The 15,388-nt window shown below is 41.7% G+C and overlaps 1 protein-coding gene across 1 annotated transcript; it reads right to left on the minus strand.

The window, feature by feature from the left end:
- Positions 1 to 2,503: 2,503 nt before the first annotated feature.
- On the minus strand, positions 2,504 to 15,168 carry wdr75 (WD repeat domain 75). The gene is made up of 21 exons (XM_029459802.1): positions 15,008 to 15,168; positions 14,586 to 14,715; positions 14,303 to 14,368; positions 13,229 to 13,328; positions 11,945 to 12,069; positions 11,492 to 11,562; positions 11,096 to 11,212; positions 10,700 to 10,788; positions 10,206 to 10,364; positions 9,983 to 10,042; positions 9,744 to 9,859; positions 9,282 to 9,457; positions 8,924 to 9,081; positions 7,621 to 7,801; positions 5,639 to 5,733; positions 5,437 to 5,532; positions 4,813 to 4,982; positions 4,447 to 4,506; positions 3,843 to 3,983; positions 3,637 to 3,728; positions 2,504 to 3,367 (listed from the first exon to the last, which is right to left on the minus strand). Exons 1-21 carry the CDS (start codon positions 15,091 to 15,093, stop codon positions 3,160 to 3,162), a joined length of 2,496 nt encoding a protein of 831 aa, XP_029315662.1. The 5' UTR covers positions 15,094 to 15,168; the 3' UTR covers positions 2,504 to 3,159.
- Between the last annotated feature and the right edge of the window lie 220 nt (positions 15,169 to 15,388).

Raw genomic sequence — 15,388 nt, forward strand, 5'->3', positions numbered from 1 at the left:
CCTGTCTGTATAGTCTATTGTGTGTGTGTGTGTGTGTGTGTGTTATGTTTGTAGGGTTTCTTGGCTGCTGCTGTGTGAGGTCACATACCACAGCAGAGTTAGCTGCTAATTTCCTCCCCAGAATCCCTTTCTTTCAGGCAGCCCGTGTTAAACTGACTTTAAACTGAGCTGGATGATCTGGACTTGCATACCTGCTGAAAAGACAAAGAGTGACCTTGTTTTTAAGACAGCAGCACTAGCTCTGGCTTCAACAAAACGAGTGAACTCGAATACAGTAGCCTCGCTTTAAAGTATGACCAGAAATGCAAATCAGTCAATGTCAAACTATATGTGACGGGATATGTGAATACAGCAACTAAAGTGCTGCTGGACAGATCCTGGTTTGAATTGCTTGAGGAAGAAAGTTGTATTTTCTAGACATGTTAGTCTACGCTGTGACTCAGCATTTTGTGCTCATTTTTAGTATTTTTAACACAATGTATTTACATATATTTTGACTGATATACATTTAAAGTGTGAGTGTATTGAGATGTCCTATCAGGAGTTAATACAACTTTAAGAGGTTTACGTAACACTAAATACCAATGCACTTGTAATCACTTGTAATTGTACGACGGCTAATGAAAACAATAGTGATGTTTGAGTCTCAAGCATCACTTACAGAAGTATCCCACATTTCAACAGCCTACATCTTTCATTTTGTACCAAGACCAAAGCCCTCAGTGCGCAGGGATGATTTCTGGTATGAGATAAATTAAAGAAAAATATTCTTAAAGCAATTCAAAGCAGATCTCTTGTGAAATATCACTCAGAGGCATATTTTCTCACAAAATACATTTGCATTTTTGGTCAAAACCCTCTGAGAAGACCTCGAGTTCACTCTTTTTGTTGAAGCCAGAGCTTCCATGAAAACCCTTTAACAGCAATTTCAAAAGCTAACCTGCTTTTACAAAGTCTGTCCCCAGGTGTTTGAGAGAACTACTGCAGAATGTGAAACAAGTTGTTTTAAGCCTTTTGTGGCTCCAGAGGATTGAAGATTTGTAGCCCTTTGCTCATCTCGGTTTGAAGCTAGCAATCTAAGGCTACATAGCATACAAAAAGATGTTCTCCTTTAAGCTAATAAGCTTTAAGCTTCACAGATATCACACAAAGTCTGAATCTGTTCTGTGAGCTGCTTTTATAACTTAGTCCATGTTGCACTCTTTCATAATAAACACGAGAATGTCTGCGTTTTATTCACATTTGAATTCTTCTTTAAAGGCATTATTTTTGCTCAGGTAGTGGACAAAGAAGTTCCAGGGTTTAAACTAGATTAATTATACATTAATCTTCTCTTTTTCCTCCTACAGCACATTTCAGGAAAGGAAAGTTTACCATGAAGAATCACAGGGATCCTATATATTGGGCTGGATGTGCTTTACAATCGCAGCTCATATCAAGTCAATAAAAGTGACAGATAAACAGCTCCGGACTCGATAAGGATATACAGGGTGACCTAGTTCAACCACTAAAGTGCAACGTCAAACGCAGAGATTATGACAAGGCATGATGGATCCGTTCTCTGCTGTGGGAAGCCTTGGGCCGGAGCACCTGATAGAGGAACTGAAAAATGCAGCGATGAAAGTGCACTCTTATCCAACCCTGGACACAAAACGTGACATTTCCCTTCCAGAGAGAGCTTACTCAGGACTTCCAGATGTGTTACTCAAGAGTCCGACCTGACTTTACAGCACCAATAATGTAACTTTTCAAAGTCCTGAACTCAAGCAAAGTTTATGTCGAAGACTTCCAAGAACCCAACCAGAAGCTGTAAATACCAGGGTTTGCATTTCCAGGAATCAATTCAAACAATATGTAATCATTTACATTATTTTTGCCTAATTTCTTAATCCCCAATTATTTTTGAAAGCAGTAGTTTGCGTGTCACGGTTAACCCTCATCACGATACTGAATGACCTCACAGTCCTGACCATGGACACAGGCTGCAGTTTGGACTCTGGCTGTTGTGTAAAAAGGTGAAGGACGAGGCAGAAAGGCTTGAATCTTTTTATTAAATGTATAGAAAAAATGTGTGTGCATGCAGAGTGCCTATGGAAAGTTTTCACTCCATCCTTGGACTTTTGGTTTTAACAATGAATCACAGTGGAGCCGATTTGTTCCCCACTAAATCAACAAAAAACACGAGAAGTGAAAAACAATTGTTCTGAACAGATGACTGTGCAAGTATTCGATCCCTTTACTATGACACACACATTTACACTGGTGCAGCCAGTTTTAACTATTTTGTTGACTTAAGGCATGGCAGGTAAATAAAGCTTTATGTTTTCAGCGATTAACATGGAGCCATTTTGCAAGCTGTAAAGCTAGCATCACAAATGGTGGCAGTTTCACTAAAGATTCCAAATTGCTGATGAATGTGGAAGTCCTACAGCGCTCTTACATGCTTAGTAGTGTGAGTCTATGAGGAGTCAAAAGAAGAGAAATGGGGGGAAAGCTTGCAGATGCTGAGAAAACGTGGAGGAAACCTTGCTGCTGTCTGTGACCTGGAAAAACAACCACAAACATTCAGTCCAACAGTCAAAGACACAGGAACGGCACCAACACTACAAGTATTCTGGAGAGGCAGAGTGCATCAATGCAGTCCAGAGTTCCTGGCAAGACTTAAAAACTGCCGTCAACACATGTTCCCTCCTCACTTTGTTGGGGGGGGGGGTCTCTCGTTTTGCAGGTTTGAATTTTGAATATAATGATTACACCTTTAAGATGCACAGTACTTTGATTATATTATTATGTTTGTGTTTTCAACTGTGATCATTGTTAAACTGACGTTTTGTTTTCATTTCATGCACCATATTTCTTAACAAAAATATTAAATAACAAAAAAAAAAAAAAAAGCACGATCCCATCAAACTGAGCCTCTTGCTGCCAAAGAAGTTGATACTTAAACTGCATTTACATGATCAGCGGTAAAACCGGAAAAGGAACACTTCCCATCATGTGAAGGCAGCTTTATTCAATCAAATATTTCAGTTTTGTAGTTTCCAGGAGAAATCCATTCTGATTTAATGGTGTAACAATAAAACATAAAAACCCCACTGATGTGTTGAGAACTTTCTACAGGCACTGTATCTGGGCAAGTGTCTTTGTACAGGGTCGTGTTCACGAGTGCAGGAGGCCCGCGAGCCAGCTGTGGTCCAGTTTCTTGACCCTCCTCAGTTCCCTGAGCTGGACTTTAGTCAGAGCGGGGGCTGCGGACTCTCCCACCAGCGCCTGCTCGGGTCTCGGGTTGCTGTATTCCAATTCCTCGTCTGAATCCTCTTCCTCTTTCTCGCTATCCATTTCCTCCTCTGCTTGTTTATTTTCCTCCCTGAAGACATGAAAACAAAAAAAACATTAACGTGGCATATTTTAAGAGAGTCCACATTTTTCCATGTGCAGCGCTTTCGCCACAGCTTTAAGTTGCTGAATCACAGCAGCGTTTTGTCGACTCACGCGGACATCATCAGGCCCACAGTGATTAAATTAGTGAGGCGCCAAAAAAAGGCACAAATAATGGTTATCACTGTACTAGCTTCTCAGTTGTTATTGGCAAATTATTGAAGAATATTTGGATGAGGTTTTTAGTGGACGACTGACCTGGCGTCTGTGACGGAGATGAGCAGAGACTGTACAAATATTGAGCAGAGGAAAGCCGTGGAGGGCAAGACGTGAGCCGGGGTCTGCAGGAGCTGTCAAGAAAAAAAAATAACCAGCTTTAAATGCACAACAAACTGACACATCAAAAAAAAGAAAGATGTCACAAATGTGAGATGCACAAACACAGAATGAGCTGAACTACCGACCTCTTTCAGAGCCGCAGAGCTCTGCAGCGGAGCGGTCCTCTCAGCGGACAGGTCGCTCAGTGGGTCTTCATTTTCCTGTTGCCGGTGTTTCCCCAGCAACAGGTAGAACGGCGTCATGGCAACACTGCCATCGATTACAAGCTTGAAGGGGGGGGGGGGATAGAAACACAATGTCAGGAAAAACAGGAATGGTCTCAGCAGATCTCCCCCAGCTGTGTCTCCCTCTCCCCTCACAAACAAAGAAGACTTGAGTCTCACAGATTTATTCATCTCGTATGGAGCTTAACGAGTGGATCACAACATATCGGGCATGGAATTAATCTGCAGACGCTCTGTAGATTATTCCTGCAGCAGACCAGGGGAGGCTTGATTTTAGCCTTTTGCTACTGAAGCACACGACCGTGAGCATACGGTCATAAATGAGCATGAGATGAGCGGCAGACAGACACACGATTTTTATATCTCCGCCAGACGTAAGGATATATAATAAAAAGAAATAAAAAAAGGTTTGAAGGAGTGGAAAAATACAGTAAAGATGAACAATTCAAAATATGTTTGCAACCCTTTGATGCTGAGCAGTGGTTGGTGCTCAGGTCTGTCGTACCTGTTTGCTGGACGCCATCAGTCGGTCTTCCTCCGCCTTTGTGGTGAATGTCATGAGGTCCTGCAGAGGAGAGTCACCATCAGCCAACAGCATGGACACAATAAAAGTACACAGAATGTGCAAAAAGGTAATTATGGATCCAAGTCCTTTTTACTGTAATGTTACTTTTTACCTTTTTGGCACACAGGAACTAAAATGACATAATGGTCATGGCATTCAGGTCACATGATGACGTTACTGAGTATTTAGCTTGTGTCCATCCTGATGCATCGTCTCTTGATAAACACAAGAGTTTAGCAGAACCCTTGTTGATGTTCTAATCTTTGTTTCAATTAATAAAATATCTTTAAACGAGTTCTGGTTTACCATGTACTGAGTGAGGAAGTAGAGCTGGGAGCAGTTGAGCCACTGGCTGCTCTCCTCACAGCACTCCAGCATCTGCTCCCTTGGGGCGAAGATGGCGCGAGTCACCTTCCCTGAGCACACGGCCTTAAGGGAAAACACGGGCCGAGGCTCACTGGGCTTAAACACAAACACTACAAAACAGAAAAGAAAACCAGCAATTCATTACAATGGTAACATTCATTTCTACACTTCCATTTAGGACCTGACGGACAGAAGGATTTGAGGGTCAAAGTACAAAACACATAATAATAACAATAATATATTTATTCCACAAGAAACCAATCACCGACCTGGTTATGTTTCAGGATAACCTACGTTTTATTTATTTTGTAAACAAATGCAGCAGCTGTATCTTGGATAAAAAAGCATTTTTGAAGAGTTATTTGTGTCTTTGTACAAAGTGGAGTATTTTTAGCCATACTAGCTGCACGGCGACATCGATCTGTCCCTCACTTTGGCTCGAAATGTCGACAACTATTGGATGGATTGCCATGAAATGTGGTACAGGCATTCATGTTTTCCACAGAATAAATTGGTAGAACTTTGGTGATTCCTTGACATTAAAACTCCAGATTCAAAGCTTACAGTCGGTGCTTCCAGCCTGACAGCAGAAGGCAGCCATATTCTCAGTGAGGGGGTCAGCCAGCAGCAGGCTGACGTCCATCGAGGTGCTCCACTCCACTGTCAGAGAGGACGGGAGACGGAGAGGAGGAGGCAACAGAAATATTAATTATTCATGATCAAAACTAAAAATCAACTGACATGTCCACTCATCATGCAGCCTCACATGAGCAGGTGAGAAGGTTCCAGCAGCAGAGCAAGTCGCTGGCGGTGGTTCCCAGCAGATACTTTGAACAGCTTAGGCGCCCAAAACAAAGATCCCTGTTGGAGAAGGAAAAAAAAAAAAAAGACTATAAAGAAGCCCAAGTACACCCCCCCCCCCCCGACCAACCAGCTCCTCACACCGCACATATTTCACAGGATTAGCTTTAGGAGTTTTTCCGCTTTGGAAGCTTCAAATTGGAACACGCAAAGCAGGGTCTCAACACCCACCATGAACCAAACACCCACCATGAACCAAACACCCACCATGAACCAAACACCCACAACATGTCTGGCAGATAAATCAATAACAGCCTTTCAGACTTCAAAACGCTGCCCTCTACACATTATTTAAAAGTGACATTTATATACAAACATATTCATTACTTTTCTCAAGTTGCATGTAAAGAGTCCAGAGTTGGTGAGGTTGGAGGTCAAGGAATTGCCCCAGCTCTACACAACCATAGGTGGTAGTTATGCAAGTGTTACCAGGCAGCTGTCAAAACAGCTGACCATTGACGTTTTCCTCCCTGAGTTTGTGGAACAGTTGTGCATCATTAGTTCAGACAAGTTTACATTTGTGTAAAAGAGAGCAGAACTAAATGTATGCCCAGACTCACTAATTACCAAGAGACATGTTCACTTTGATGCCTTCCATAGTTTCTTTAATGGTTTTTAAAAAGGTGTCGACAGTTGAATGTTTCTCTCAGCTGGTTCATTCATTCTAAGAAATTGCAAGTCGTCCGTTCGTCTTACAAATATGCTTACGGCAGACTCAGTGTTCTGGGCTTGTTTCAGAAAAGTGGTACAGAAACCAACAACAGTAGTTTTGTGTCCTCAGTGACCTGAGGGCCTCTTCTCGAGGGGTGGGGGGGGGCATCTGTCAACATTTCTGAGACTCGAGCAACGTTGCGAAACCTGACAGGCAGTACTTCTTTTTCTCAAGCAGTTACATCCCCCGTCTGCTGTGAGAAACAACAATCTGGACTTCTGCCATCGTGGTAAAAGGGTCATTTAACTGTTCAAAGACGTCCACGCTTACGAGCCTCGACAGTAAACGGCCAAAGTCTAAAACGGCTGGTTGCTTAGTGAATCTTTGTGTGTGCACTGTATGTGTAGGTCCATTCAGTGTCCGTGCCTACTGGGGATGGACAAAATAACAGGCGACAAATATAAATTTAGTTAAGCTACAGTGCAGACAACAATTGTACTGCATGGTCATTTTGAAACCAGTTTGGATGCTGCAGTTTAGCCCATTTTCTTGCAGCAGTCCTTCCCCAACGCTTGGCAACTGGCCTGCTTCGCTAAAGCAGTTATTTCTGTGTCATGTCTGCTTTTAAGATTTTTCTCTAAATTACAGATTTAATGTTGTCGTATTTGTGACCACCTGGCTTCCTTATAAGTCAGTGACCTTTCTGCCTTTAAGACACCAAATAAGTTGTTTTATAAATACTTTATTTTGGGTGTCCCGGTAGCTCACCCGAGTCCTTGCCACATGTCGTTCCTCTTCTCTCTCCCCCCCTTTCACAACCTGCACTTCACTATCATAAGGCATGAAAAGCCCTAAAAATATAACTTAAAAAAAAACAACTTTATTTTTCCTTTGCATCAGGATGTCCTTTTGTATTTATGCTGTGACTTTCCTTACAGATATGCTTTAATGCAGTCGTCTGCGTTTTGTCTGGTTGTCTTTAAACAATGTGTCATAATACAAATGTGACTTTTCCCCTTTCTGTTAAAAAAGTCAAACTTGTCGAATGCATTACTCTTTAATCTTAACACAAACAACTGGACAGGTATATAAAATACAATATATAGAATCTGAACAAGCACTCAATAACTTTTAACAGCGCTACAAACTTTATCAGTTCAGCACCACGAGTATTGAGCTTCAACAGCCAGCTCTGGTGAGTGTGTGAGTGTGTGAGTGCATGTTTATGCTCTGACCTGATGGCTTTTGGAGGCTGAGACAGAGTTGTCAGGAGCTCCCAGGAAGTGGGGCTCCACACAGTCACCACCTCCTGAAAGCTGACGGCCAGCAGAGAACCATCGGCTGAGAAACAGCAGCACTCGGGCACCAGGCCGTGATAGGCGCCGACGAAATCACACGACCAGGAAGGACCTTCATCTGCTGGCACGTTCGAGAGGAAGGAGAGAGGGAGACAGACACCAAGGGTGTTGGATTAGTGAGAAATATGCAGCCTAATTTGGCTCAAACCACAAAGAAAATCATGGTTGTGCACTTTGGATTAAAGCATCGCCTGCATGCCACCGATGGTAGAATGGACATCATTATATGGAATTTCGATGTTTTAGGGAGAATGTTACACATTTTCAACTTCCACGAGGTCATTTGGCCGAGTAGTTACATAAGATTAAAGGTAATGTTTGTCCGTTTCAAAGTTCCTTACTATTTGTTTAAAAGGTGGACCTATACATTGACCTTCTGATGTTTTTCATTGAGATCATAGAAAAGTGATTGATAGGAGGAATAAAGTTTATTTAAAAGAAATTAATTTATACAGTTACAGTCTGTATGTTGTAGAGATGCACAGTAACCTACTATTGTCACCACACACACACTTTCTTGCTATATTTTGCAACTTTTCAGACCCTCTTGACCTTATTCCTGAAAAGGTTTTTGTTCAGACCATCAGGGGAAAAGCAAGAAACATATTATATTGTAATTAATCCCCATGCATGCTGCTCAGAGTAATCGCAGTGACCGGCTCTGCCAACAGAGCGAGGTCTCTCCTTCTCCTCGTCAGTAGCTTTTGAGCAGGCAGGAGGAAGCCCCTGCCTGCAGGAGTGAAATGAACATAATATAATACATTTACAATAGAAACCGATTCATAGTTTTGTATAAATAAATACATATTTTTATATGGATAATAAATAGCCGACTCTCTATAATAGGCCTACACACACAGTATAGAATAATATTTTATCTTTAAACAGTTTTTGTATATGCTGACAATTAGTTTTTAGCAACACAGATAATCAGAATCTGCAGGTCAGACTTTTAAAAATATCAGCCAATAAAATTGCAATTGCAAAGCCTGTGGTTAAGGACATATAACACAGAGCTATGCGTGCTCTTAATTGAGCATTAACTCATAAAGAACACATAGTTCCTGGAGATACACACCAAGACTCAGGTCAAAGTCTACATCAATAGAGAAGGTAAATATTAGCACAGTTTAACAGATCAGCCGAACTCTGCCTTTGGGTCAGAAACTGGACTGCTTACCCTCCGTGTGGGCTGGTGCGGTCAGCTGCCAGGCTTTGAAGTGTCCGTCCTTGCTGGTGGAGACCAGCATGGTGGTCGGGCTGTCGGTGGCTTGGCAAAAGCACATGGCTGTAATCCGGGCCTCGTGGGGGGCCGAGATGGTCGTGTTCAGCACAAAACTGCAGGTGATACAGTAAGCATGTTACAGGGTTGTGGTAAGAAAAGAAGAAATTATTCGTACTCGTTGCTCGTGTACTAATAGAAATCACCTACTAGACAGGACAAAACCTTGAAGTTTGTTTTTATAATAATAATTACTTGTATATTGCTACACAAGAATATAGAAACATCATATACTGTATAGTTTGGACGTCTGTACCTCTGTGTTTGTTCATCAAATGCCCACAGTTTCAAGTTAAACTCCAGCTCAGCGACTTTCTGTTTTCTTTCTTCCACTGTTGCCAGCCAGTTGCCAGAGGCATCAAAGGCCGCCTTGACCACCTCAAACTGCTCCAAGCCCGACTCATGAATGTACTCCTGCTGCACTATGTCCAGCTGTGGGAAACAGAAGATGACAAACCTCAGAAATTGGTAATTAAATGCACAATATGTAATTTTCTGCCAATCAAATCAATAACAATGATGGAGTTTGGTGGCGTCTGAGGTAGTGTGGGATCATGGATCAGTATGTAGGAGTTGTTGTCTTCACTAGCATTGCCCTAAACTTCTCATAGTACTCTTAACCATATTTCAGGTGCAGAAATAGCACACATCCAACAAACTAACCTGGTCTGGCCTATGTATGCTATCTTTGGCTCAGTTTATAAAGCAGAGTGCTTACATTGTACAGCAGTTTGTCTCTTTGGAGGGAGTAAAACTGCAGGTGGCCTGGTTTCCCGTTCAGCACCAGGGATTTGCTGCGTGGGTCCACCATCAAGTCTGTCCTGACACTTTCTCCTGCACCAGGAAAAAGACAAGAAAGAAGTTCAAATCAAGTCTCTCTTTTACACGCACAAAGTGACCTGGCAGATTCAAACCTAGTTGTTACATGTTTATGATAGACACACAGTCTGTACTCACCTTTGACCAGGCCCTGAATGACAGCAGACACTTTAACACAACTCTGGATGATCGTAATCTCTAAAAAACAAGAAGAGACAGAAACCAGTTACCACAGCCTTCATTTCATACTGAAATCTCTAGAACAAGTCTTTCTGCACATTTTACAGCTGCAGTCTTTGCTACAGTTAGTGTTGCCTCTCAACTCAACGAAAAACCTAGCGTAAAAGATATAGCTCCTTACTGTTGTCACTGTGTGAGGTACAGAACAGTGCTCCATCAGGTGAGACAGCAATGTGTGTGATGGCTGAACCCAAGCGGGGAAGGAAGTCTCGCTGGCTCTCTTGGTTGTATCGCCACTGGACGAGCACAGACTCCAAGCCTCCACTCAGCAGGTTGGTGCCTGGTGAAACAAAGCCCAAATACATACAGACACGGGAACAGGTCAGGCAGACATTTACAAAAATAAAAGCAAAACTAATCCTGAGCTCATTTGCTCAGCACAATTTTTTTTTTTTGAAACAGGACAAAAACTCCAGTTGTCGGGCCGAGATCTTAAAACGGCTCGATTGAAATGAATAACCTCATCTGAAATGATAAATAAGGTAATCAGTGTTTCCCCTAGGTTTACTGCTTTGGAGGGGCGCTCAACGTGCGGCGGGGGGGATATTGCGTGCGCTTGCATGGCGCCCTGCCAAGACAATAGTAGGGGAAACACTGGTAATGACATGCGTGTACCTTCTGGGGTGAAGCACAGTGAGCTGACAGCACTGTGGTGCCAGTGCAGGGTGGAGTATGTGTACTCCTTCTTGTGGTTGAAGTTTCTCCTGAAAGGAGACAGTAATGTAAGAATACATACACTTTATAAAACACACACACACTGCAGAGCACCTAAAAAAGTGCTGTGGTAAAATAAAATAGGGAATAATTCAAAGGAAATATTGTGACAGGTAGAAGAGGTGGCAAAACGACACAAAGTTTGTTTCCCATGGTGCTACTGCAGTGGAGTTCACAGGTGCAGCTCTTAATCATGCAACACAAGTGAGCAGCAGATGTTTGAACTAAAGAATTGAAATGATCAAAACACTGGATGCGAGTGTATATGCTTCAAAGCCATGTTGTTACTACACTCACCACAAGCGAATCTTGCCGTCTTCATGCCCGGTGGCAATGCAGTCATCCTTTTGGTGACAGGCGACGCACGTGAAGGTGTTCTTGCCTCCCTTTTTGTTGTCTTCTTTGAGGGAAAACCTATTAACAAAATCACAAAAGGACAGACACACAGTGTTATTGAACATCTTTGTAGGCAAATATTAGTTTGGTGAACATCACATGTGACAACTTTACTCTTGAATTCTACATCATTTTGTGTCTAGAAAGAAAAATTAATTGTTTTTGGGGCATTTGCGATCCAAATACTGTGAATGGTTCATGGTTTTACTTGACAATTTGAAACTAAATGTGTATCATCAATGAAATACTCCACAATCTCCATATGTTGTAACTGAAGCATCTCACAGCGTGGCTCACCTGTATGACTTCTGCTTCTTAAAGAAGAAGACCTCCAGCTGCAAACCTTTAGCTGACGCAATATATTCCCCCTGTGAGGAAGATAACATTTGGTTATTAACACACACACACACATGCAGGAAGGCTGACCAAGGATCTGTATGTGAAACCTGTTCTTTAGTAAATACTGGTGTCAATTTGAAGCTTGTTTTCCATCATCTAGCATACAACAGGGAACTGTACTCAAAAAAAGGTAATAATTGTATTATCTGAAGAACATTGTAGTCAACACACTATGAAACTTAAATCTACAGCGAGCTTTTATTGCCAAAAAATATCATCTGCTACATAATTTCATTTTTCCACAGCAAAAAAAGTCAAATAAAGTCAACAGTCAGCAAGTGGTGAATATCACTTTTGGGAATGCAACTGTTCCAGATGGTGTGTTGGTGACAGTAGTGGTGGTGTATGTACCCCTTTGCCGAATACGATGGACGATGGGTTGGAGCTGACGTCGTTGAGCACTGCAGAAAGTTCTCCAGCCTCCACCAGCTGATCTCCACTCTGAGGAAGATGCACTGCAACCAGCTGGAACAGCTCTGCACGCACACGCACACACACACACACACATCAGCCTGCTACACATTCCTACCCAGTGAACTCTTACCCAAATTCTACTTCAAACATGTTAAACCCCCATGAGAATGATTTGACATTTTCTGTAACTAGCGACTCCTAGTGGAAGCATCAAGAACAGACACTGTAAAAGACTCCCATTGACTGCCTGATAAAATAAAGATAAAATAAAAATAAATGCATAACCTGGTCTGACCTGCTGACACTGGAATTAATAGACTGCACAATTTATCTACAGACAAAATAACTTCTGCTCCAAACACACAACTATTCTACACACAGAAGCCTCAGTGTGGCACATTCAGGTGAGAGTTCATTCAGAAATGTTTATTTACTGCCACTAAAATCAACAAAACTACTGCTTTACATTTGAATAATAGGGTGCTGTAAGAAGTGGTGTGCTGCTTTATAAAAACAGCTAGCATTGCAGCTAGCCTGGTTCTGCTGTTTGGTATCATTTCAGCATCATTAGGGCAGTACACAAAGCTTCTTTTGAGGTTTTTAATTAAGTGTTGAATGTCTGTCACCATTTTATCGTCATCCCCTAAAAAAAGATAAGATTAAATAGATTTGTGTTATTGTGTTTATATAAATTTAATTTATGGTGCTGTTAGATTGCTGCTAGACGGACCCATTAATACAGGGAATCTAATTCAACAAAAAAAAAGAAGCTGCGTTGCGATATAAAATATGAATGTTTACATTTAGAATAAAGCTTTGAAGCTTCAGACAATTTAGTAAAGCACTAATTATTATGGAGCACTCTCCTCTTTTGGTCTCATGTAGCTGAATGAGTAAGTGTATGGCACTAATCTAAGGTTTTGGCTTTAGACTGAAGTCACACACAGGGTGCCTAATTGACCTTTTTCACAGCAGACATTTTGACATGTCTTAGTTGGAGAAGCACATGTGAAATTGATAACATTTAACAATGGCTCTGTTCCATTAAGTGTCGCAGTCAGCTATCCCAGTGAGCCTGCATGCATAAAACCAGGACCTCCTCTAAGTGGGATGCAGCCATCATTAATGTTAAATAAACCTGGGCTTTTCCTGCTTTGACAAGTAAAAATGTCTGCTGTGAAAAAGATCAATGACCTCCATTAGAAAAGACATCAAACCTACCAGATCTTTTGTCACTTAGTGTGTGAGTAACAATAAAGATGACTCCTTCATGGTTTGCCGATGCGTAGATGGAGTAAACCGGGTATCCAATGGTGTAAGTCTGGAAGAGATCACACAGCTTTAACACATGGCTACTCTCTCAAACCACTAGTCCTTCACGACTGTGTCGCTGTGCATGAAGTCAAACTCACAGCAATGTGGAGCTCTCCACACGAAGCAGGAGGGTATACATATACAGGGAAACTGTGACATCTGCTTGCCACTCTCCCAACATAAACACCCTGCTCACTCTGCTGTTGAATTAACCTAATTTCTGAAGTTTTCAAAGTGTGAGGCGGGTCTCCAAACTGGGGAGGCTCATTGAATTAAAGTGAAAAATATTACATTAGTTATCAAAAGAAGATCACATAGCCTAAATTTGTGTAATTTGGTTAAAGAGATAAAGTAGTTTGGGGGAATTTTACTGTTTTTCCCCCTTTCCTTAAGTCAGAAATGTTTTAAGACAGACATGGTGTAGTCTGAAGTTATGCCAAACAGAAATATTAAGCACAATTGTTAAGTGATTATGGGTTCAAATAATGTAATCATGATCCAACAACTTTAAGGAATTGAGCGAAACTAAGCAAGTAAAATAAGGAGGGTGAGTGGGCGTCGTTTTTCAAGCTTTGTCTGAGGGGATCTGATCTATATTATGTAGGTACTGTAGGTTCATAGTGCCCAAAACACCATCAACAATGTGCTATAAAAAAGGAAAAGATGGTAGCTTAATGGATTCCAATCAAAGTTCACTTTAATCCTTGATAGTGTGCATGATTAAAATATTGCTTACAAAGAAGCAAGATGAAACACGCAAGATGTTTCCTTCAATAATCGGGCCATGCCCTGCCGGTTACTTTTATTGTCCACTTCCATTCCTCACTAATTGGTTGGGGGCTGCTCTTAAAGTGGAGAACACCCAACACTAATGTGCAAACAGAGATGAAGTGGACACAGAGAGTTTGGGGGGGCAGATCAGGATGAGCCACGCTGACAGCAAAGACCGGAACAATAAATTAGACAAGAATCAAGCTGTACCTTAATAAGGATGCCATCTGTGAAGTCCCAAAGTCTGACAGTGCCATCTGCTGAGCAAGAGTAGACCTGCAACAAAAACAGGAATGCATCATCACAGGAGAAGAAGTGAAATGTAAAAACACAATCATAATACAAACAATAACTACCTACATATATCCTATTTCAGTCAAGTAATGTATGAAGCAACTAAATGGCATAACTCCAAGTGCAGACCAGTGCAGTCAATCATTAAATCTGAACATATGCCTAAGCGTATGAAGAGTAGATGATTGATTGAGTGTACCTGCAGGTGGTTGGAGGGTTTGAGCAGCACACCGGTCACCAGGTCGGTGTGTCCCCGCAGGTCGTGGACACACTCCTCTGTGGAGGTGCTGAACACCTTCACACACTCTCCTGAGACGCACAGCAGGAACCTGCAGCAACACAAACCACAGCTTTTACACAACAACTCACAGTTTATGGACCAAAAAGACTGTAATGTGACACTTTAAGTTAACATTACAGAAAATGTCCAGAGTGTCTGTGAGACAAGCTCGTGATACTTTGTTAACAGCAGCAGCCATATCAACAGTTAGCTAGCAGCTTATGTTGCTAATGCTAACCGCTAGCACCGGCTTCAGCTCTCTGGCTAATAAAAACTCGTAGAGCCTCGGGAATCTTTTCCACCAAATATTAAACATTATCGGACTGGAAACACACACTCACCTTGAATCATTGGTTATGACAGGCTCCCTGAAGTTAATTTTACTGCCACCTCGGTGAACCACGCGGATATCCCCGTGTTCAACCATGTTTTCACTAAGTTCAACTTTGACCCCTGAGCGCTGCCTCGCGACACTGTTGATTGGTGCTTTACTGCCCCCTGCTGGACTGGAGGGTCACTGTAAAAATACAGTTAAGCAATTTCGTTATCTCTGCTAAAAATGCTTGTCGTATCTTTCTTTTTATCTATCATTTCCTATTGCTCCTAAAGTCAAAGAAACCCATTTTTAAATAGTATCAGCAATTTAGCCTGTCAGTGATTTTTACACAAAAGATTTAAATGTCACGTCATTTACATACAATGATAACTTTTATTTTATGGAC

Source organism: Cottoperca gobio, chromosome 21, assembly GCF_900634415.1.
Source record: "Cottoperca gobio chromosome 21, fCotGob3.1, whole genome shotgun sequence".
Taxonomy (NCBI): Eukaryota; Metazoa; Chordata; class Actinopteri; order Perciformes; family Bovichtidae; genus Cottoperca; species Cottoperca gobio.

What these genes read in the sequence shown, in the direction of transcription:
- wdr75 (XM_029459802.1), bottom strand. Translation starts at nt 15,093, where the DNA reads ATGGTTGAACACGGGGATATCCGCGTGGTTCACCGAGGTGGCAGTAAA. An exon ending in TACCTCACACAGTGACAACA is followed by an intron (nt 10,043 to 10,205) that starts GTAAGGAGCTAT and finishes CTTGTTTTTTAG; the next exon opens with AGATTACGATCATCCAGAGT. An exon ending in TCAGGCTGGAAGCACCGACT is followed by an intron (nt 4,983 to 5,436) that starts GTAAGCTTTGAA and finishes TCTGTTTTGTAG; the next exon opens with TGTTTGTGTTTAAGCCCAGT.